Source organism: Ochotona princeps, chromosome 19 (assembly GCF_030435755.1).
Source record: "Ochotona princeps isolate mOchPri1 chromosome 19, mOchPri1.hap1, whole genome shotgun sequence".
NCBI lineage: Eukaryota > Metazoa > Chordata > Mammalia > Lagomorpha > Ochotonidae > Ochotona > Ochotona princeps.
In genome coordinates this window covers 30,391,908-30,416,981 of record NC_080850.1, presented here as the reverse complement: position 1 = coordinate 30,416,981, position 25,074 = coordinate 30,391,908, and the positions used below count along the sequence as shown (strand labels likewise).

The following is a 25,074-nucleotide window of genomic DNA, read 5'->3' as shown; positions in this document are numbered from 1 at the left end:
GACAAGGATTATCTGGTAACCTGAATATAAATAGTGCCTGTCACTTGTTGCTAATCAGCTGTGTGGCCCATGGATCTTGATTTACTTCCCATTTTTACCTTGGATCTATGAGGACTTATTCATAAAATTCTTTGAGAAATGAGAATTAGTCTTAAAGATATCAGGTTAGAACAGAGGACTATAGAGAAGTTGAATAGATCTAGGACTGAAGATTTTGTCTTAGGGAATAACATGATAAGATTCAAGGAACTGGGGGCCTCTGCTCTACCATCTACAGGAAAAGTTGGTTTTCTTTCCTCTTGTAGGAGTGTTTGTGTGATGTGTGTGTGTGTGTGTTTTAAAGCTCCAAGATCTCTAGAAGCTGTCCCTGTTTATACCTTGGGTTGTCTATGGCTCATATTGTCCAGTTAATGTTTCCTGTAAGTGCCCAGAAATAATATAAGATCCTTGGGAAATGCATGTGAGCACAGTGAGAGAAAGCAGACCTGGTCCTGAAGCCAAATGATGTCTGGAAGGGACTAGAAGAAATGAGTGATGGTACAATACAGAGTATTAATTAAATATTAATTAATTAATTAATTGATTATTAACTTGTCTGGTTGGGCCAGGAAGATTTAGAATGAGTGGACTAGGGATGGAGCAGGACAAGCTGGGGTTGAGGAGGAAGAGAAGGAGACAAGAACTGTCTCTTCAGCCACTGATCTTGCCATACTCAGAGTTCATGGCAAGAGGATATCCCTGTGTTATCTTGAATGCAGTCTGTAGTCTTCTGATTTCCCAAAGGCAGTTCCTCTGGTTTGTATGAAATGTAGACTTTTCAAGCTGCCCATTCTTTAAATGAGAATACTTCAAAGCACACGGTCATTTACTAAATCTAAACTTTGGTTTGACAACAGCCACAAAAAGCTCGGAAAGTAAATGTTTTACTGTATGTGAATACAGGTGTTAGTTCATGCACTAGTTTTGAATTTTTAACAAGGCATAAAGCTTGTGTGTTTCTTATTGTAAAGGAGATACATGAAGTATTGGAAAGTGCATGGGTGTGTAGATATGTTTGTGTAGTATGCTGTCTCCTGATACATGCTTGACATGATAAATCCCTGCTGTGTGATGCTTTAAACTTAATTTTAAGCGCTAAAATGGTGTCCTATAAGTAGTGATGACTGTCTCTTTTTTGTAGTGATTTATTTTATTTTTTATGATGTCTGCATAGTTGAGAGGGATGCATGCCCATATGAACCACCAATTAGGGTGGGAGAGTCGAAGAATGGGGGAAAGTGGATGAGACAATTGCTTCCAATCTTCCTTTTCATTCTTCCTGTATCTGAGGGTAAGAGGGAGAGAGGGGGAGAGGGCTGCTCCCAGTAGTCTAACTGCACCAGTATCTGAAGATGTGGGACAGCTACTCGATGGATGAACTGTCTTTTGGAACAGCTACTATGTAGGTAGGACTTTGTGAGCTTCTAATTTCTGTCTGTGCCACATTTTTTGTGATTTTTTTCATTGTCTTGTTGCTGCTTTTATGAATATCCATATTGTCACATTCTGAGCTCATGATAATCCTGAGGGAAATGATGCAAAAGCAGAGTTTCCTATTTCTGATTGAGAATAGATTTTTCCTGTAAATATTGTAGATGGGTTTATCCAATTATCAGAAAAGCATGATGGTAGTCAGTTTAGTAGCCACTGGAGGCAGATTACTGAGTAAGAATGGGGGGTGGGTGGGGAGGAAGCAAAGTTTCTGGAATTTTCCAGACCATTCCCTTTGGAAATATGTAGCAAGACTTAGCTGTAAAGGAGGAAGTTGTAGATATTTGCTTAACAGATTCTTGGGAAGCCCCTGGGGTTGGGGTTATATGAAGGTTGTGAAGAGGCTTGGGGAGTGAGGCAGGCAAGGCTCAGCTTTGTCCCCTGCTGGGAGCCAACAGCTCAGAGGCTGACACTGTCATAATCCTCTCCCCTCTCCTAACACAATTTGATAGATGAACTCTTTCTGTCTTACACTGACCTGTGTGTTAAATGTTGCTTTGGTACACAAACCTTTAATCAAGGGTGCAAATGGTGTCAAAAAGTCTTTGCTCTTGTGGGATTTTGCCAGGAGGCGATCTTAATAAAGGAACATGGCTGCTGGATGTTTTAAGGAATTCAGCGGAGTGCCCTTCCCCAACCCCAAAACTGCAACTCCTTAAATTATTGTAGGTTATCAGAAGGGGAGCCAGTTTGCTACTCTGTGGCAAATATCACAGAATATAAATATCAATTGATTCTGATGGTCATTGACGCCAGACCAATCTATTGAGTTCCCATCTTGGGCTTTCTTTTTTCCTTCCCAATTCCTACAGATGGCTAGGGGGCCCTGGGGTGCAGTTATTGCCCTGTACTTACAATAAAATTAAGTGGGGATTGGAAAGGAAAAATAGGGGGTTTTGTCCTCATTGACCACCCTGTGATAGGAGATGCATTTAATTAGGAGTATACTCTAGAAGGCAGGGGTCAATGTCTAGCATTTGAGGAAATAGGCCTAGAGAGATGAGATAATATACACAGTCACACTGGAGTGTGTGGTGTTGTATTTCTAAAAGTCATGCCTAGCTGCCTGCAAAACTACTTTTTTCATATCATGAATGGACAAAATGCCAATGTTTATACTTCTTTTGATACGGAATATGCAGGCATTTCAGCTACCCTCAGTCCATCTGATAGCATAAATTAACCTCTTTTGGAAAACTTAATTCCTGGTATAGAAACAAATAACAAATGGAACATTGTTGGGGCTGAGCTGCTCTGAAGCCAGGAGCCAGGAGCTTCTTCCAGGTCTCCCATGTGGGTGCAGTGTCCCAAGGCTTTGAGTCATTTTCTAATGCTTTCCCAGGATACAAGCAGGGAACTGGCGGGGAAGTGGAGCAGCCGGAAATGAACTGGTGCCCATACTAGATCCCAGCTCATGCAAGGCAAGGACTTTATCCACTAGGAATACCGTGCGAGGCCCTATCAAGCTAATATATTTTTATTTGTGTATTTGCTTTCTTATTGGCAAAACCTGTTACCATTCTCTTATCTGTTGTTCCAATGATGTTGCTTATTAAACATCAGCATTCAACAGTAGACTGATCTTTTTTTTTTTTTAAAGATTTATTCATTTTTATTACAGCCAGATATACACAGAGGAGGAGAGACAGAGAGGAAGATCTTCCGTCCGATGTTTCACTCCCCAAGTGAGCCGCAACGGGCTGGTGCGCGCCGATCCGAAGCCAGGAACCTGGAACCTCTTCCGGGTCTCCCACGCGGGTGCAGTGTCCCAATGCATTGGGCCGTCCTCAACTGCTTTCCCAGGCCACAAGCAGGGAGCTGGATGGGAAGTGGAGCTGCCGGGATTAGAACCAGCGCCCATATGGGATCCTGGGGCTTTCAAGGCGAGGACTTTAGCCGCTAGGCCACGCCGCCGGGCCCTAGACTGATCTTTTGGTAGATTTTCACCCCCACGGAGCTCCTTTCATGAGTCACATGTGCAGTGAGGTTTTTAAAATAACTACTTGACAATAGGGCAGAAATTCTCTGTGGAAGTTTTGGGAAACCTGATAGCTAAGGCAGCTGGCACTCCCTTCAGAGTCCCTGTGAAAAGAAACCAAATCTTAAGGTGGATTCTGTTCATTTGTGACATTCATGCTGTGATTGCTAGTGAATAACTGAGTACTCTGAGCTGATTCGTCCAGCCGTGCTGTTGTGGGACAAGTCAGCACAACATGTGGAGATGGCCACAGAGAGGACCTTAGTTTGCTTTCCATTTTCCCCTATTTCAAAGTACCTGCTGTCACTTAATCTTCACTTATGCCTCTGCCACCTCCTGTACATTGTCACCCTAATTCCAGATGTAGAGACCTGAAGGGGTTAACTTTCTCTTCAGTGGCACGTGATTTACTTCTCCCAGGACTGACTTTTATGTTTGTGGTAACTCTGTCCTGAAACCGAATCTTTACAGTTTGCGTAAAGTGACATGATGATGCAAGAATTATGTAGTGGTGGGAGGAGTCAAAGAAACTATCTGCGAGTGTCCATTCCAGCGTGTGATCCTGGGAGGGCCCCACTTTAGTCTGTAGGGCTCTTCTGTCTCTGACATTTTCATTTACTTAGAGGCTGATTCTGAGAACAGGTTTGTTTTCTTCAGTTGGGTAATGTCATCATTATTTCAAATTACCTCCTTCATTGCTCTTTATTCAGACTGCTGAGCCAGATGGAATTATGCTGGGCTCCTCCCTGACTCTGTATCTTGGAGATATTTTTAACTGATGAAGAGATCCATTTGTTGTGGCATGGATGACATTGGCATGCCCTTCCCTCTGACCCAGGAGTAAGCCAGCACAAGGGCATCTGGTCTCACTCAGGGCACTCTGCAGGGACCCTGCCTGGCATGTGACATGTTATCTATTGGCATGCTGTCTCCTTAATGGAGTAGCAGGCACTTCTGGAAACTTGCCTTGGGTATCTACCACTTTTGCTCTCCATGACAGGTCAGAATGATGTCAGTTTGCAAATGTTTGGGGGGAAATTTGCCATCACCATGTCTAGAAGTTCAGCTGAATTTGATGGAGTTTTACAGATGTCTCAAGTTGGCTTTTATAGGACTTGACCTGGACCCATGTTTCTATGCCTCCTGAAGTTGAATGTATATTTGGCAGATTCACATGGTAATATTTTGAGCTGTGTCATCTATAATGAAAATTTCAAAAATAAAAAATCCATAGTATTCCTTAGCCGTGTTTTAAACCCAGTAACCTAAAAATTATACAGGCTTTTTTTCTTTCAAGTATTTGAACTTGACAGATGCAGAAACATATCTAACAAGAGAAATGTTACTTCCTTGGGCCTATAAGCACCATCAAATCCTTTGGGGACTGATAGGGTCAGAGCTCTGGGCTCTAGGGTGGTGCAACTGTGAGATTGCAGCTGCTGTACCAGCAGGCTGCACCTCCAGAATTAAGCAGATAAGGCTTTTACTGTTGTACTGGAATCTGTTAGATATGTTGCAAAGTCAAGTTTGTTTTACTTTCCTGCTCTGTGGATTGGGTTATAGCTGACTTTTCAGAGACAAATATTCCACCAAGAAATCTTAGATTTACCTTTTTTTCATGTTGATGTGCTAAGATACCATTATGCAACATAACAATAGCTATTTTCAGTGTGACATTCCTCTGTCCTAATGACCAATGAAATGGTCCATGCATTCCTTTCCCATTGCTGAATAACAAGTGGTAACACATTCATAGTTGAAACCCCAACAATTTAGCATCTCATAGTTCACACCACATGGCTGAGGTTTCTTTTCCTTTTGTTTTTATTAGTTTATTTTTAAGTAATTCATTAATTTTATGGCTGGGTTTTCTGCTCAGGTGTTTCTAAGACTGAAATTAACATCTTAGCTGGGCTGAGTTATTTGAGGTTCTGGGTAAAAATGTACTCCCGCAGGTTATTCACAGTATTGAATTCCTTGGGGACTGAGACCTCATTTTCTTGCTGTTGGCTGGAGATCACTTTGTGCTGCTGTAAGAGATCACTTTGAGGTCCTATCCTATGGCCTGCTCTTTCTTCAGGGTTGGTAGTGGAGAATCTTCTCCTATGTGGAATCCTGCTTTTGCCTCACATCTCTCTGACTTCTTCTGCCCCTAAACTCGAGATTCAGCTTCAAAGTGTTCATGTGATTGGGTCAGTCCTAACTCAGTAATCTCTCTTTCTAAAAGCCAGCTGAGCCACATCATATAGTGTTTTCATCATTATAGTGTATTTCATCACTTTAAAAAATTGCAGTGCATATATTCTTTATATAGTCCTATTAGAATTGTAACAGTTCTATGCTTGAGTCATTGCCATCCATATTGGAGATCCAGATTTACCTCTGCTTTCTTGGTTTTGGCCTGACCCAGCCGTGGCTGTTGTGGACATCTGGATAGTGAGCCAACAAGTAATAGATCTGTGTATGCATTTGTCTCCCTTTCTCTCTCCTGTTTTCTCCTGTTCAAATAAAATAAATAAATAAAGACTTAAGGGACTAGCACTGTGGCATAGTAGGCTGAACCTTAGCCTGTGGTGCTGGTATCACTTATAGGAACCAGTTTGTGTCCTGGCTCCTCTGCTTCCAATCCAGCTCCTTGCTTATGGCCTGGGAAAGCAGTGAAGGGTGGCCCAAGTCCTTGGGCCCCTGTACCCACATGGGAAACTTGGAAGAAGCTCCTGATTTTTGGCTTCAGATGGGCTCAACTCCAGCTGTTGTAGCCAATGGGGACTGAACCAATGGATAGAAGATATCTCTGTGTGTGTCTCCCCTTTTCTCTGTAAGTTCTGCCTTTCAAAAAAAAAAATCTTAAAAAATTTTAAGAGTTCAAGTCATAAAAAAAAAAACAATACCTGGAAACAGACATAAAAAAGAGAAAAAAGAAAAAAATGTGTCATTGCATGTAAACATTTAAAACAGACTTTCCTGTCAAAAAGCTATAATGTAAAGATCAGCCAAACTCATCAACCAGGTGAAAAACTTAGTTTCTGCGAAAATCGGATTTCTCATTTTTGTAATTTAAATACATTACCATTAATATTGCGTGATAGCTTTTTGAAAATATTTTTTAAATGCCAGAATGCCAACATCTTAAAAATTTCAAATGCCAAACCCCTGCTGGATTTGAAGCATTTATAGGTATCTGAGGATGTTCATGTCTTGTGAGCAATATAGATATAATCCTTTTGTAGAGTTTATGGCCCAACAAAGACACACACAAGTGTGTGTAAAGAGCTTATCCCTTTGTCTAGTGTTGTGTAGCTATTTAAAACCTGTTAATTACTGTCTTCTTTTGCTTTTCCTTATGTGATCTTACTGCCATAAGAAATCTCCTAAGGTAAGTGAAACTGAGAAGCATGTTGTTGCCAATGGATTATTCCAGAAAATAGCAGCATGTCCCATTAAATTTGTTGCTAAGGAAGGGAGGTTGTGTATGTACTGAGTCTCCTGGTTAGTCCTGCCAGAATTGGGCCTTTCAGTAAAATGAGACTGGTGATTTCATTCCAAAGATCAACTTTCAACAATTTTCATCATGAATGTTACTCAATCATAGAAAAATTGGCAACCTTTACCCAACAGATGTCCCTGTCTTTCTTGAAGGAAAGTTCTTTCAGCTAACCTCCATGCTGCTGGTGGTAAGGGAGAGATGGTGGTAATGATGGCTGATGAAAAGTACTTCAGCTGTACTTCAGGTTTTCTAAGGATGATTTAGAAGCATTTTGTCTTTTATTGCCTCTAAAACCACAGCCAGTCAATGGAAATTCCTTCTATTTAGTTTGTAGAGAGCTTTATGCTACTTTGTGTTGCCTTTTGTGAACTTGAAAACCAAGGATGAAGCAGCTACCATACTCCTATCATGCTAGCCGAATGGGAGAGGACCAGAGAGGCAGTTGATAGGGATCTATGGCCCCTTTGAGATCAAGGATCCAGAATTGTGCCTTTTCCTGAGCCTTGCTTTTGGCTGAATCTCTGAGTGCCACCCAGCTATCCCCACATCTGTGCGAAAGTTGAGGTGTTCATCCCCTTCTCCAAGGGTATTAGGAAGAAATCTGTGTGTGAAATATTTTGCATCCCTGAATGAACTATAATTGTAATAGAAGCAAAAACTATTGACAGTTTGAAATAGCTTATTGGTGGTCCAGTGGATTTAGCTTTATCAAATATGCTGACTGTAACTCAGAGGAATATACAACCTGCATCTCCCACCCTCCCTCATCTTACCACTCAACTGAATTTCAATATTCAGTGACAGGACCACTTTAATCCTCACCCATGAAAACACCTCTGGAGGAAGTCTGTGGTAAGTTTTTCATGGTAGAATTTGCTCATTGGTGCTAGAAAGTGATGATGGCTGATTTGTCTCTGGTGGCTCTGAATAACTTCTAACCAATGTATAATGCCTTGAATAATCTTTAGTTGCCTGTATTTTCTTCTTCGTCCCCTCCACCTTGAACTGACAGTTTGTAGTGAGAGGCCAATAGAGCTTTCCAGTACACAGGTGGCACCGAATGACTCAGTCCTCTTGGATATCAGCTATTCCTGTTCAGCAATCAGAGCTTAGTGAACAGTCATTGAGTGAGTAGGCCAAGCACTGAGGGAGGAAACAGGGAGCAAGCACAATTTCATGAGAAGGATTAGGTAGCAAAACAAGGTCAAACCCTGTAGTGGTTTGTTTTTCTCTCTCTAGTATTCGTCTTCAGTGGGAAGTAGAGCTGTCATCAGGAGCTGGCGTTCATCCTGAGTTAGGCGTGGTGCAGTCTGCAAAGCTGGCAGCAGCAGATTGCAGCCCACTGCAGTCCAGCCAGGCTAGCAGGACCTGTGTAGGCAGTTGTGTGTGCCCCATGAGAGCTAGAGTGCTGAATAGAGAATGTTCTCTTCATGGGGTGTTTGAGGGCAAAGCAGTGAAAGTTTTTCCCAGCTCAAGGCCAATTGTCCTTACTCTAGTGTTCGGAGAACACTGGTCTGTAGTAGGCAAGGCTCCCAAAGCTGGCCCCTGCGACATCATGCAATCTGGTTTTCTGTTTGAAGACCCTAGAGAGCTGATCTAATTTTCTCCTCAAATGTTATGGAGATGCAGAGATCATCTTAAAGCTGTACAGGAAATGGCTTATTTGGTAGGCTAGTTGAATGCCTGAAAATATCTAGGGAGCAGCTCATCTATGCACAGTAGTCCCAGGGAACATCCTTTTGCCATTTTTTGTTTGCTTGTTTTTCCTCCTTTTGCCATTTTAACCAAAAATTCCCTTTGTGATTTTGCAGCCACGGCAGCCCAACCCTGACTGGCGTTACTCGGCCTCCCTGCGAGCAGGCATGCACAGGTATGTGTTCCTTGTTTCCCACTCAGCAGTAACTTGTCCTGGTTCAGATCAGCTGTGGCCGGAAGCTGCTATCAAAACCGAGAAACGTTAGGGAGGGTCTCTGCCAGGAGGGGTGCAATTACCTTTGTCTCCATGACTATTCCTTGAAACGTTCAGAGAGCTTAGTGCCAAGTGCCTATCAAATCCTGGCAAGGAAGAGGCGACAGTTAAATAACAGAGCTGGACTGCTGTGCATTTCCTCTCATCAGAGTTTCTACAAGGAACTGATTCCAAATTACCTTCATCCTTGTCCAGCTGTATTTTCTATCCTTCCCTTAAAAACTGTTACTAATACTGATGTTTTTGGATTTGGATACATTGTATGGTACGTAGTGCTGTTGTCTGCCTTGCTTTACTTTTTCTCATTGACTATGCCATCCCATTAACCACAATAATTGATTGCTATTCTTGTTTGTATTTGCCCCTATTAGAGTCCCCTTGTCTTCCCTACCCCATTACTATCTTATTGTCATCTATCTGGAGCCCAAATCTAGCCTATTTTAAATTAATCTAAAGTAATAGCATTACTGCAAGACTCAGATTAAATATAATTTTGCTTTCTCTACTTTGTCTCTTTGACAGTAATTGATTAACTACCATTACTCCTAGAGTTGATCCAGTATCCAGGCCATGGGGCTACATGAAAGATTCATTATTTGTGAGTGTCTGTTAGAAATTGGAGAGAGCCAAGAAATTGATGATCACTGCCACTAAGAAGATTTTATCTTAAATAAGAGATAAACTCCAAACTTAACTTCTTTCAAAATGCTGAGGCAACTGTTAAATGAATCTTCACAAGTGCTAGATCAGATGCTAAAAAGAGTACTCACACAGTATGTGTAGAATTAATGAAAAAGATTAATTTTAGCCCATTAAAATGCATTAGATTAAAATATTAAGTATATCATTTCCTTGTCATCTTTTCAAATGAAAAAAAAATGTGCTCCTATTCAGTAGGTTTCAATTAAGATTGTGAGGGTATGTCAAAAAGGCTTAAAAGTAGAATTAAGTGAGAAGTGTATTTTGGTGCAAAAATATTTTGAAATCCATGTATATAAGGCATCTTCAAAAACTTGGTAGAAAATGTGCATGATGAAAATGATATAGATTAATTTCAAATTTTTTGTACCAAAAATAAAAATCTTTTTATTTCATATTTACATGAAATTTTTGATACCTGTGTATTATGGGGTGTTAAATAGCATAAAAATCAGAAGTAAAATGCTGTTTCTTCCTTTAAATGTAGCACATTGAACTTATGTTGGAATGAAGAAGCTAAATAATATTCCTCTTTCACAAATGTGGTTAACTCAGCCATCATGTAGGCATCCTTTTGAAAATCCAGCTTAAGCTAAGCTGGCTCCAAGACGGTTACATCTTCATGAATCCGATTGAGCTTCTATGAAGGTATCTCAAAAAGTTTGGGGAAAATGGAATTAAAATATAAATTTTATTTGGTGAAAAAAAAACCCTTTTTAAATGCATACATAATTTTTGTTGAAGGCCACTTAAATAATTTTTTGGTAAGATCTAGGAATAGCTGAAGGATATTACTATTCAGGGGACTAGGGAAATTCTAGGGTAGTGTAAAAAATAACAACAGATTAGAGCATAGTGAGAAAATGTCTATTAGAACAGGCTTTGAAATCAAAGAATATAAGAATATTGAACTGATAGATCACCTTGTCCTCTACCCACTAGAGCAAGTTTGCCTGCTCTATTGCCTCACATTACTTTCAATTTAGTCTATTTAAGAATTTCGTTTGCATGATGAACATCTAGTTTAAAAGGGTCCTCTCATTTTGATGAAGGTATCGACTGTTATTGGATATTGACCTTTAAATGCCATTTTATTTATTCATCTAAAATTGGCAATCTAATTCATCTAATTCATCTAAATTCATCTAATTGGCAATCTACTATGTGTTAACAGTAATCACCCATAAATAAATACAGTGATTCCTCTACCTTGAGCAGTTTGTTCTATCTGCTTTGTTTCTAAGGACTTGCCATTCCATCTGTCATGCTCTGCAGTATTTCATGCTGAATGAATCTCTCTCTTCTGAACTGGGATGTGTAAGCTGTAGTGCTCAGGCTGCTGTAGTCCCAGCAAATGCTGAGTGGGTCATTCATGCATAAATGATAGGGAAGGGAAAAACAGAAATTAAGGTTAAGAATTAATTGAGTATAAAACTGGAACAATGTAAGGGTTCATTTAAAAGTATAGGAAAAAGCAGAATGGAAAGATAATGAGTTTTTTCAAAAGTTTCCTTGAACTTTTGAAGTACTCTCACATAACAGCTATTAGCACATCATTTTGATGAGTTTTCTTCTTCTGTTTTTTTTTTTTTGGTAGGCTACTTGGAAGCAAGGGAAGCTACAAAAGGGACTTTTGAGAACAAACTCTTATCTGCTTCAGCCCTAGATGCTAAAATGGTCTTAGCCATCTGGTGGGCATTCTGCTAGATTTTGTGAGCATCACATGACACTCATGAAAATCAAAATTGTTATAAAGATGGAATGTGTCTGTTGCCAGAATGACATAGCAGGTAATCGGTGATGCTTCTGCTGTTTATGCTAGGTGACTACTCAGTAATAATTGCTTAGATTCAAGCAGGAACTCAGTGTGTTAGCCACAGCTCTGCCACCCCAAATGCCATCAGTTTCTGAGGGTAAAAGGAGAGCTGGAGTTGACATTTGTGGCCTAACTGTTCTCTGGGCTTATCTGTTTACTCAGCTCTGTGCACCTGGAGGAAGCTGGCATTCTACGGGCTGGTCCAGGAGTGCCTGATCAGCAGTGGCCAACGGTATCCAGTGCAACACCAGGTAAAGAGCAGGGTCTTTCCATTCTCACTTGGGTTCTGGAAGACAATCAAATGACTTGTTTTTCTAAAACCAAGAATGTTGATTGTCTTCTTTATTTTTCCGATACATATATGATTTTCTTATATGCATTATTATTTTTATTTTATATTTAATGTTCTTCAAGAGTTGAAAACAGAAAACATAAGAGTAGGTGTGTGTGTGTAGTTTGTGTAAAAATAATCAGCCTCTAAAATAGTTATGTCACCCAAGCCACACAGATAAAATGAACTGATGGCCTCATACAGAGATGACACTGTTTCCAAAGATGTTTCTTTATTTTTTTTTTAAAGATCTTTCAATTGAAAGCAGTAGAGGCCCACCTGATGAAAAGAATAAGCAAAGGGGAGAAGGGTAGTAGGTAGGTAGATAGATAAGTAAGTAGAAGTGTATGTGGGAAGTTGGAGAATGAGAATGAATGAATAAATTTTCTCATGGAAGTTTTATTTATTTGAAAGGTGGAGTTACAGAGACATAGAGAAACAATGAGAGAAAGAGAGCAAGAGAGATCTTCCATCTGCTGGTTCACTCCTTAAATGGCTGTAGTGGCTGGGTCTGGGTCAGGCCAAAGCTAGGAGATAGAATTCCATTTGGGTCTCCCACAAGGGTGGCAGGGTTGCATGCGTCTAAGCAATCGGGCCATTTTCTGCTCCTTTCCAGTTGTATTACCAGAGAGTTGGACTAGAAGTATAGCAGTCAGGATTTAAATTGACACTCATGGGGTGCTGGCATCACAGGTGGCAGCTTCATCTGTTGTGCCACAATGCCAGCTCTGAAAGTAAAAAATGATTAGAACCAGTGCATTGCTCTGAGTTCAAATCAAAGTCAAGTCCACTGATCTCTGCACATTAATGTTCTGCAGACTTTTAGGGTTTTGATATGGACATTGCCAAATATGACCACTTCACTTTCTTAGTTTGAAGGATCAATGGGGACCGATTCCTAACCTATAGTTTGAAGAAAGACAATCTGCAAAGTTGGGCCAAAAAGCCAACAGCTAAGTGAGCAAAGGAAAATTACTGAAATTCATACATGCTTAGCTCTTTTGTTCTTGCTTAATCATTAAAGTGATGCAGTTTAACTAAAAAACATGGCTTTGGAAGCCTATCTTTATGTAGGTTTTCAGGAAGGGAAGATTATAGGTTGACATAAACCACAAAGATGTCTACCGTAATCCTCAGTTAGTAGAACACTGTGGTAGTGGTAGTGTTTGCTAATTCTCCAGCTGTGGTATACCTGTTCACTGTGCCAAATTATTACATATGCGGGCTCATTTATTCCTTATGACAAACTTGTTGGTTCATTATATATGTTTTACACATGAGATATTGAAGATCTGGAAGGTTAAGCAATGCATTTAAGTTCACATAGTGTGCAAATGGCAGAAGTTGGATTCAAACCTTTGTGTTTCTAGCTCCAAATCCAAGTGTATCTAGCACTTACCTTCACAGTACAGCTGGCTTGTAAAAATCCAACCAAGTTCAAATATGCACATAACAGATGACAAAAGAATGTACATGTAAACAAGTCTTTCTAAGAATAGTCAGGTGCTTTTTAAATGATTAGACTGTCCAAGTAATACAGCTAAGGGCTCATATTTGTTGGCAGCTTTTGGGGTTTTGTTGTTTATAGTCAGCCAGTATTTGCTATTTTCAAATGTTGCACAATTCAACTGTAAGTCACATTTGTCAAAAAAAGAGTTGCACAAATTGAAGCCATTTATTAGAGAGCTAATACTGCCAGATGGCAAGAGGAAGAACATAAAATAAGTTCATTGACAAATCTGCAAGCTCATTGCCAATGGTAGTATGAAGTGATGGAGGACTGGAGGAGGAAGTAGTTTCAGGTTGCCCAGTGTTGCCAGATGAGGAGGTATCTGAAAAAATGAGAGCAATTAGTAAAGCAGTTACATGCAATCATGCCTTACATCCTTGTATTCATGACAAGTGTTTTCTTGTTCTCAGAGGCATTGTTTATCAGTTTGGTGAGACAAGAGCTAACTCTGAATACATTTTGCTTCTCATTTATGATGCTGGGTGACGTATAATCCTTAGGCAAAGCTAAACTTAGAAATATCTATTGATTAGCCCAGGTCTCTCTTTCAGATTCAAAAGGATGTTAGAAGGCAGATGTTTGGTGTGTAGCAGCTAAGATGCCACCTGGAACACCCACATCCCCTATTAGAGTGCCTGGATTCAAGTTCTGGTTCTGCTCCCAATCCTAGCACATCCTGGGAGGCAGCAGGAGATAGCTCAAACACCTGGGTCCCAGCCACCCTGTGGGTATGTTGAGTGGCAGGGATTCTGGGAAGTAATGCAACCAATAGGCAGCTTTTCCGCTGTCTTTCCCTTATCCTCCCCCACCCCCCCCCCCCCATTTTCAAATGAAGAAAAGGAAGTTAAAAACCTATTTAGGGAAAGGGTCACTACTGCTCCTGTTTGCTACTTACCTTGTAAAACACCTTCTGTCCAGGACTATGCCTGGCTACTGATGGTGACAGTACAGCCTTCCTGGACTATATTGGACAGAACTTACATGTCCCAGCTGCCCCCAATCCTGGGCTCCTGAACCAACCACGTTTTTCACCCTCCCTCTGTATCAGTAATAGGAAGTTCAGAGAATTCTCCTCCACTTTTACTTTTCAGCTTTAGGACTCAGAACAAGTTCTATGTTTGACATAAAGATTCAGATTATGATTTGGAGTCACATCTCAATTGAATTCCAATCCCAAACTTACTTGATGGATGAGTGTAGATAAGCAGTTTAGATTCCTATTTTCTTGTTTACCCTGCTTGTAAGTTGGGTGCAATGAAAATCTTACTGAGTTACAATGAAAGCTAAAGGAGGGACAAAAGGGCTGAATATACAAAAGGGCTGACAATACGGCTTGGCATATGATATTAGTAAATGCCTAGTTATCTTACTCCTTTTGTTTGGAATGGTTCTGTTTTTTTGCTAGCTGTGATATGGCCATGGCTGATAATCTGGTGGCCAGAGTTCCATAGTTCTCATATCTAGACCCAGATACAGACAGACTCTGGGCCATTTGACCAATACTCCCCCCATCCAGCTGTGCTCTTAGAGCTGGAGTGTCAAGGATTTCTTAGTTTCTGCCTGAAGAAAAGGCAAATGCTTCCCCTTAACACATTGGCTGTTTGTGCTTGGCAGTGGAGCCTGCTTTTCACTGCTTCTGTGGCCCTTGGTGTCTCTGTGAAGATGCAGGAGCTTTCAAAAGGCCTCGTCTGGTGCCCACGTCTCCTTACTGTGTGTCTGAGCTCTTCCCGTGGACCAACTGTTTCCCACTCATCTCATAGCAGCAGCATCTGCAACAGCTGCAGCCGGGGGCGGGAAAGGATGGGGGCCTGCTTTGCTCTGATCCCCATTCACACCCATGCGTTTCCATCTACCCCCTCCATTGATGAATGTTGTTCTTTCGTTACTAAACTTCTCATTGATTTTCACGGGCTAGAACATGCCACACTCTGAAGGGATCGGTGAGGGCATCACCAAGGGGAGGTCTTCTGCAGGATAAACAAGCCAGGCATTACTGTGGATAATCCTGATTACCGGCCTTGCTCCCCATGCAACATCACGCCTTTTGTTTGTAGACCTGAATCAGGGACTTTTTTTTTTTTTTTCAGCTTTCCGTGAGACCGAGCAGAGAGAGAAAATTAGTTAAGCAGGGAATGCTGGGGACTACAGCTACGCGGCTGTCTTCAGATGCAGGAATGTGTTGTGGGGGGAGGGGCATTAAAGGAGGAGGCACTCACATTACAACTTTTTTATGTGAATGCCCTGAGATTTTAATGAATGCTCTTTTGTGATCTGTCCTCCAAGAGAATCCAGGGAGCTGGTAAAGACTGCCCTTGCTTGCCTGCCTGCCCACCCAGAGAATTGGTGGGGCTTCTGTGGTCCAGGCTGCTGTGCCACCTCCTACTGGCTCTTCTAGGGTTCTCTCTCTGCATTTAATGGGATTTTAGGGCTTGCTGAAGGCAACAGTGCAGTTGGCCTTCTGTATCTATCAGTTGTGTACCTGTGGATTCATTTGATAGTTGATAGAACAAAAATAGGGGCTGGTGGTGAGAGTTATATCTGCTCTAAACTTGTACAGACTTTTTTGTTGCTATTATTCCCTTAACACTGTACTGTATCTACATATCACTCACATTGTGTTAAATATTACAAGTAATCTAGAGGTGATTTAAAGTGCTTGACAGGATGTGTCTATGTAACATGCAAATATTGAACCGAAGAGACTTGAGCATCAGCAAATTTTTGGTATCCTGGGGGCCCTGGGACCAATCCTCCACAGATACTTAGGGATGAATATACTATCTATCTATTTCCAAGAAAGCTTGGGGAATTTAAAAACACAACAATCGCCAAAGATAACATTTGCTTGTTGAGCAACACCCCAGGAGATCTGGGACAGAAAAGTGAAAGATTAATTAGATAGGGGAGGCCACTAAGACAATTAGAGAACCTTAGTTTGCAGGGAGGAGGCAATGGTGAGGAGGCAATGGTTCTCAGAGCATGGCTCCTCTAGGAGCAGCTCCTCCCACCCTGCCTAGAAATATAGTTTCAGCACCTTCCCTAGTGAGTTTCAGGAACAAGTCAGAATTTCTGAGTGGGGCCCACCAGTCTGTTGTAGCAAGTCTTGTAGGTGATCCTGGAGTACCCTAAAATTTAAGCATCAGTCTAGAGAAAATGCTTTTGATACTGTCTGATATTTCTGGAGGCTTAGGAACTGTACAAGGAAGACATATATTTAACAATCTCTCCCCAACCCCAGAGAGATAGATCATGGCTGGGGGTTGGATCCGTGGAGTCACAGTGACTCCCCTTGAATTGTGGCTCTGCCACTAAGTATGCAGATGCTGCTGGAATCGTTTCTTCAGTTTTCCAATTCCCAGTTTCATTCTCTGTAAAATGGAGATAATGGTGTCTGTTATTACAGGGATTAAATGAGGTAATACATATACATTGAAGGACCTTCGGAAAAGTTGTGGAAATGTTTATTATGAAAAAAATTTGAAGGGATTTCAAAATGTTTTGCATTGGAATGTTTTTTTGTAAGGATTTATTTATTTTACTTGAAAGTCAGAAGTATAGAGGAGCATGGCAAAGATAGTGAGAGAAATTTTCCACCCACTGGTTCATTCCTCAAATGATGTTGCCAAAGCTGGGCTAATCTGAAGCTAGGAGCCAGGAGCTTTGCAGGGGCCCAAGGACTTGAGCCATTCTTCAGTGCCTTCCTAGGCCATTGGCAGGGAGCTGGGTTAGAAGTGGAACAACTGGGGGCCCGGCGGTGTGGCTTAGTGGCTAAAGTCCTCGGCTTGAACACACCAGGATCCCATATGGGCGCCTGTTCTAATCCCGGCAGCTCCACTTCCCATCCAGCTCTCTGCTTGTGGTCTGGGAAAGCAATCGAGGATAGCCCAAGGCTTTGGGACCGTGCACCCGCGTGGGAGACCCGGAAGAGGTTCCTGGTTCCCGGCTTCGGATCGGCGCAGCACTGGCCGTTGCGGTCACTTGGGGAGTGAATCAACAGACGGAAGATCTTTCTGTCTGTCTCTCCTCCTCTCTGTATATCTGACTTTATAATAAAAATAAATAAATCTTTTTTTAAAAAAAGAAAAGAAGTGGAATAACTGGGACGCGAACCAATGCCCATTTGTGGTGCTGACACCACTGGCCGAGGATTAGCATGATATGCCACTGCACTGTCCCCAATAAATTTATTTTTTAAATTCCATTTCCATTAACTTTTGGAATTATCCTTATATTGCAAGCCTGATAGCAATAGATGTTTAAGTGGCAGTCATTTTGTTTATGATTTTATAAGGAATAAATCAATTCTTCAATTTTCAAATTTGGTCACAAGCTGTTCTGAGTACTCTTTGTGGGAAGACTATTACAGAGAAGATTTAAAAAAATTTTTAAAGATTTCTTTCTTGATTTGAAAGTGAGAGACAAGAAGAGAGGGAGCAATATCTTCTGATTCATTTTCCAATTAGCCACAATGGCAAGCACTGGGCTAGGCTATAGGCAGGGGTTTCATCCAGATCTCCCACATGCGTGGCAGGGCCCCAAATACTTAGGTCATTTTCTACTGCTTTCCCAGGCTTTTAGCAGGGAGCTAGAATGGAAGTGAAATGGGCAAGACTTGAACTGTGCTTGTATGAGATGGCAGCGTTATCACAAGCTGCAGCTTTGCCTGCTATGCCACAATGCTGGCTTCTATAGGGAAGATTTAGAAAAACATTCCTATCTCTTTGTCCCTTTGGGCATTGCTTTTTTCCCTGATTTTCCAAACCTCTTTATTCTGTAAAAAAATGGACAGATTTTGTGTGCCCTAGTTTTATAGGGGAATCCCCATCTTTCTGACAAAATCAGCTCCTCAGGGGAGACTCTTTGCAGACTCCATCCCTGATTCTACCTCCCCCTTCTTCTCTCCACCTCCACCCCCCAAGAAACCAGGCTCCTTAAGTTTTGTGGAATCCATTTAGGAGCACTGTCAACATAAATTTTTCTATTACATGAGTAAGCGCAGCCTAGGGCCTTGTTGGAGAATTTAGAAAGCATGCTGTTCTACTAACCTGCTCACCCTTAACTTCTGCTGTTGCCATGGCAATGGCAGTCTTGGGAGGTGTGTGCATATCCATATTAGGAAAAAAAATGAGAGCAGGGAATCTTTGTGAGTGGGGCAGCTCCCTCCTGTCTGTATCCTCCACACTCACCTTCTGCCTGATAGCCCAGGAGCCGCCAGCTCTGCTCTGCTTAGCAACCTCTTGCTGGGAAAGTAAGTCCTTGGAAAATGCACTGTGACTTTCTGGGGGCCTGGAGCTCATCATGTTTGTTGTAGCTCTCCAGGTAGATCATAATGAAAAGGAGTTTTTTCTGGCCTGGACTAAAGGGAAGGAGCAAGATGCTGTGAAAAGGGCGATGAGCATCCTTGACCTAGCAGGATAAGGAATGTCCAGACCGTGGGCTGGGACCTGTAAGAACCATGAAATCATTTGGTCTGGCCCTGCCAAGGCCAACTACAGGCAGGTCTCAAAATTCAATGAATCTAGAACAGGCTAATTTTTAAGTTGATAACTGTGTATGGCCCATGAATGGTGCTATTAATATCTACATGCTGCTTGGCAGGAAAAAAGACTCCCCATTCCTGACAGAGAAAGCCATGAAGTTTAAAGAGTTTAATGGTTCCATCTGTATATGACTTTCTTCATCTCAGTTTTGAAAATATATTATTCATTTATTTGAAAGAGTTACAGAAAGAGAAGGAGAGACAGAGAGTTATCTTCCATTAGCTGGTTTACTGCCCTGATGGCTGGCCACAGTGATCAGGGCTAGGGCGGCCAAAATCAGGAGCTAAGAGCTTTGTCCAGATTTTCCAAGTGTATGTCAGGACCCAGGTATTTGGTTCTGCCAGACCATTAGCAGGGAGCTGGATATGAAAAAGAGGATCTAGGACATGAATTGACACCCATATGGGATCCTGGTTTCCCCAGGCAGTGGCTTACCCACTAAGCTACAATTCCAGTCCCTCAGTCTCCTTCTTAGAGTACTCCAAATCTTCCATTTTTAGTGGTTGCATACATAAGACTGGAATGATTTCTTGGTTTTCTGAAGTAAATCAGATAGCCTCCAGGATAGTTCTTTCCCTACCAGTTTTGCAGAACTATATCCCTGGACAGAATGCAGTAAAGGCTGGAGTCGTGATACATAATAAAAGAATTTCTCCTATGATGGTAGCCCCAAAGAGAGATGGACACTTGGATGTAGGCTCTGGACACACATTTTGGAGGGTGTGGGGAGGAACAACAGACAGCACAAACTGGATTCAGTTTCCTTTAAATCTCCCAGAGGCAGAGGTAGAGATGGAGGAGGAGGTAGGTTAACGTAGGGTTGGTAAATAAAGGTGCCTTGGAGCTCCTTGTGTTTTCATTGATCCCATTCTTGTGTCTGTTACCCTGGAGCAATGTTGTCTAGATCCCAGAAAAGTTAGTCCTTTGTAGGAAACAACTTTTGAGCCTGCGTGAGAAAACCACACATTTGATCCTTTTGTTTCAGGATGTGGCATGAAACAGGGGTGTCTCTGAATTACCCTTCCCCCCCCCCCCCCGCACCCCTTTCCTGATTTCTCCACACACCTTTTTTTTTTTTAAGATTTATTTTATTTTCTTTAGAAAGTCAGATATACAGAGAGGAGGAGAGACAGAGAGGAGGATCTTCCAGCCATTGATTCATTCCCCAAGCGGCTTCAACAGCCAGAGTTCTGCTGATCTGAAGCCAGGAACCTGGAACCTCCTGCAGGTCTCCCACACTGGTACAGGGTCCCAAGGCTTTGGGCCATCCTCGACTGCTTTCCCAGGCTACAAGTAGGGAGCTGGATGGGAAGTGGGGCCTCCAGGATTAGAACCAGTGCCCATGTGGGATCCCAGCACCTGCAAGGCAAGAACTTTAGCCATTAGGCTACAGCGCTAAGCCCTACACCTCTCCTTTTAACTGAAATTTTTAATCCCTTCATCTAAAAAGAAATTCAGATTTCCTCTCAGGGAGGGCCTAGTATCCCAAAGGGATAATGGAGAAGGCAGGAAGGTCAGCTTTTTCACCTGTTCAGCTCAAAGCTCACAGGCAGTGATGTGTTTTGAGGGCTTTGTGGTAAAGGGGGAAATGGCGAGTGTTCCGTGGAAGATTTGCTGGGATTATTGAGAATCAGAGGTCTTGGAACCCCTCCCCTGGAAGTGCTTGAGCAAGAACAATCAGCTCATGACCCTGGGTTGACAGCAGAGAAGTAGTGACGGTTTGTCATTGCTTCAAGGTCCCTAGCTCCAGCAGTCCTTGTCTTCAGCCCTACTGGCATTAGTAAACTAGAAATTAAAAGCCCATTCCAGTGACAGCAAGAGTCTTTCTTGGCAATCTCTTTTAGAGGCATGCATCCCAGATTCCCAAGGAACTTGAAAAATTTATCTTCACTGAGGCAATTTTAACTTTGCAGTTGAGAAGGTCATTGGCTAATCTAGAGAAACATATTCAGGTCAAGCCCTGGTTGGAGACAAGGGCCTCCAGGGAAGGATCAGATGATTGTTCATTGCCAGAAAACCTGGCAATGTGTGTATGGATTGGAGAAGAAACTTTCTGGGCCTCACTAAGCAGCCCTGCTTGCAGTAGTCCATCTCAGGGAATGGACTGGCAACTGGGAGAAGTCAGTTTTAAAGATGGTACTATCAAAGGAAATAAGGTGTGTGCTGGAGGGTTTGGGGGATAAGGCAGGAGAGGATAGTTATGTTACCATTAAAACAGGACACTGAGATGTCTATGGAAGTCAGACTCATGAATCATAACAATATGGGGGCTGGTATGGTGGTACAGTGGGCTAAGTCTTTGCCTGCAATGCTGCATCCCATATGGGCGCCAGTTCAAGTACCAGCTGCTGCATTTCTGATCCAGCTGTCTGTTAATGTGCCTGGGAAAGCAACAGAGAATGGTCCAAGTGCTTGGACCTCTGCACCCATGTATGAAACCAGGAGGAAGCTCCTGTTTCCTGACTTCAGCCTGGCTCAGCTCTGCCATTTGGCCATTTAGGGAGTGAACCAGAGGATGGAAGCTTCTATATCTCTCATCCTGTCTTTGTAACTCTGTTTTTCACACAAATGCAAAATCATAACTGTTGAAGATTAAGGTATGAAATGTAACTTTTAGGAATTAAATTTGGATCTGCAAGAAAACAGTAATAAGTTTACAATTGCTAAAGCTGTACCCTTTGCTGAGTCCCAAAACAGTATATGCAAACCTTTAGATTATACTGCCATTCAATATAGAACTGTAAAGCAAACAAACTTCAGAAATAAATAAATCCTGCTTTACAGAAACCCTACATAAGCAAGCTTATTATTGGTAGTCCAAGAAAATCCATAGCTGGGACTGACTTCCGATATCAGACAGCAGCCGTTACTCTAGGCAGCATCAGGAACTTCACTGAGCAGTGGTGTGATGTTTCCTAAGGTTTCTTTTTTGTCTTCTTGACTCTGCATCATCCATACTGCTTTATCCAAGAATGCACTTATTACATTTCTATGCTATAGTTACCTGGAGTCCAGTGAACACCCTAGAAGGCTCCATAAGTGAGAGTGTTTACTTTAGCTGCACATCAAGCTGCAAGCCAGAGTCTAGATCTGGGGGATAAGAGCATCACGAGATGTGTCCTGAGACAGACACCTTCAAGTCTGTGCCTGTGTGATTAGTTCTATATTCCATGATGAACCATAGAATACAGAAGTTCTTTTCTTTTTTTTTTTTAAGATTTATTTATTTTTATTGCAAAGTCAGATATATATAGAGAGAGGAGGAAAAACAGAGAGGAAGATCTTCCGTCTAATGATTCACTGCCCAAGTGACTTCAACGGCCAGAGCTGCACCGACCCGAAGCCAGGAGCCAGGAGCTTCCTCCAGATCTCCCACGCAGGTGCAGGGTCCTGAGGCTTTGGGCCATCCTCTGTCACTTTCCCAGGTCACAGGCAGGGAGCTGGATGGGAAGCAGGACCACTGGGATTAGAACTGGTGCCCATGTGGGATCCTGGTGCATTCAAGGCCAGGACTTTAGCCACTAGGCCACCGTGCTTGGGCCAGAAGTTCTTTTCTCTTAGCTAAAGCCTGTTAGCATAAAAAAGGGCCCTGGAGACTTTTTTTAATGCCTGCCTGCCAATGGGTAGGGTTGACCCTCTTAAAGAAATTAATTTATTTGAAAGGCAAAGTGATAGGAAAAGAGGAAGAGGCAAAAATAAAAAGATCTTCCATCCATTGGTTCACTCCTCAAATGGCTGCTGTGTCCAGGACTCGGAACCAGTAGCTTCATTAAGTTCTCTCATGTGGTTGCAGGGGCTTTTCCCCTGTTCTGTTGCTTTCCCTAGGCCATTAACAGGGAGCCGTATCAGCTCCTTGTGTCACCAATATGTTGGCCTGTTATCCCTGCAGTCAGTGGTGCTGTGTTTAATCAGTGATCCTTGTCACATTGACTGCCTTCTCTTAAACCCAGCTTCTATTGATTCTAAATACTTGCCGTTGGGAAATTTCTTTACAGAAGATGAGCTTTTCTAGGGATTTAGAAATGTAAATTAGCCTCTTTCTCACCCAGGGCTGCAACCTTGCTTCCAGGGTAATAGCCCTCTAAAGCGGTGTGATTTGAAGGGCACAAGGTTGAGCCTCAGAAAACCCTCTTAGGCAGGTGCCTAGAACTCCACCATTCACTTTTTAAAGCCCTTTCTCCTCTCTTTCTCTTTATCTCTCCCTCAAATATGCTTTCCTTGGCTTGACTTCAACACAGAATTATGTTAGAAACATCTGTGTTTGTATGGTCATCAATCATTTACTAAGCACTTCCATCAGGATAGGCCCTGTTCTAGGTCATGTGAATAGAATATTAAATATGACCCAGTCCGGTCCTCACCATCTAGTAGAAAAGGAAGATGTGAAGAAGTAAATACTACAGTATGGTGTGATGAAGACCGTAACAGTGTTATACATAGGCAGGTCCAGAGAGAGGAAAGGGGAGGCTGAAGTTAGATTTCATAATTGCTTAAATTTCTGGAAAAATTCAAAGGTTCATCTTATGCTAATAGAGAGCCACTAGATTTATTTATCTATTTTTATTTATTTATTTATTTGCAAATGGTAGTATTTTAAGCTGCCTTAGTTTGATCAGAGAACCTTCAGGAATCTGCCTATCCTGTGTCAAGATGAGCTTTCAGCCTAATGATTTTTTGGTTTCCCAGCAAGGACTGTAAATTTCAGTGTATACAAATGAGGAATCAAGAGGGTGAATATAACTTTTTTTTAAGATATATTTATTTTTATTGGAAAGGCAGATATACAGAGAGGAGCAGATAGAGAGGAAGATCTTCCGGCCATTGACTCACTTCCCAAGTGGCTGCAATGGCTAGAGCTGGGCCAATCCGAAGTTGGGAACCAGGAACTTCTTCTGGGTCTCCCACTTGGGTACAGGATCCCAAGGCTTTGGGCCATCCTCGACTGCTTTCCCGGACTGCAGGCAGGGAGCTGGATGGGAACCGGTGCCCAAATGAGATCCCACCACATTCAAGGTAAGGACTTTAGCCGCTAGGCTGTCGCGCCAGGGCCCTTGTGTTTGTTCTAAGATTTCTTTTTGAAAGAATTATAAAGAGAGATAGAGAGACAGAGTTAGAGAGAGGAGAGAGAATCTTCCATCTGCTGGTTTACTCCTCAGTAGGCTGGGCAGAAGCAAGGAACCAGGAACTCCATCCAGATCTCACACAAGGCTAGCAGGGCCCCAAGCACTTGGTCATGTTCTGCTTCTTTTCCCAGGCTATTAGTAAGGAGCTGGATCAGAGGCAAAGCAGATGCCAGCACTGCAGGTGGCAGCTTTACATCCTATGCCACAGCCCTGACTGTGCCAGCTCTGCTATGCTAGCCCCTGAATGCAACTTTTGAAAAAAAGATTTAAGACAAGACACTGACCTTGGAGATATCTGTAGGTAACTCTGGTGGACTTGATATGAGAAAATGTGGTGAGTGAAGGGTGATTTTGATTTAATTTTGATTTTGCCTTAAGTAAGGGATTGTGGCATCAGATCTTGTCTAACCAGTACTTAATTATGTAACCTCAGTTATTAATGAATAAAAGAGGAAAACCTGTAGGCCATTATAAGGATTAAATGAGATGATGTATGCAAAAGCTTAGCACAGTCCCCAGCTATGGTAAGCACTCAGAAATGCCAGCACAGCTATGGTTGCTCTAATACTCCTGGTACTTAGCACAATGCCTACCTCATAGTCCAGGGGATTCAAAATGGTTTCACAGATCAAAGGGAATGGTACTGAAGTGCCCAGAGCCAGGGGATCCTGGTGGTGCAGAGGGTTCTCTGGATATCTCGCACTCCTGCTGCTGCAGTGTTCTTCCTGACAGCATCTCCATTTTATGCCCTCAGCACAGAGATGGAGCGACTCGTCTAGAAATGGTTGCTGAAGGCTGAGAAGTGACACAGCAACACAGAGCCTGGGATTGCTGCCAGAGTGTCAGCAGCACAGATTGTAGCGTGAGGGGGGAGGGTAGAGAAGGAAAGTTTGACAACCCAACCAAAGCCAGAAACCATTTTATTGTTAGGCAAAATGATTATACCACACACCTTTGTGGTGGGGCAGGCAGTATGAGCCCTTGGGGAGACTCACTGGGAAGAAATGGTTGTGCAGAAGGGGTCTGTGGTACAGGCAAGCTGGTTTCATGGGGTCCTGCTTGCCTCCCTATGATGCTGTCACTGTCTTGAG

At 42.3% G+C, this 25,074-nt stretch overlaps 1 protein-coding gene across 4 annotated transcripts in view; it reads left to right on the top strand.

The window, feature by feature from the left end:
* LOC101525192 (protocadherin alpha-C2) overlaps positions 1–25,074 on the top strand; it is a 69,257-nt gene that overhangs the window by 31,085 nt on the left and 13,098 nt on the right. For all 4 annotated transcript variants that reach the window (XM_058677816.1, XM_058677817.1, XM_058677818.1 and 1 more), the window contains exons 2-3: positions 8,807–8,865; positions 11,642–11,730. In XM_058677816.1, the coding sequence (XP_058533799.1) occupies positions 8,807–8,865; positions 11,642–11,730 (148 nt within the window). The remainder of the gene's footprint in view (positions 1–8,806; positions 8,866–11,641; positions 11,731–25,074) is intronic.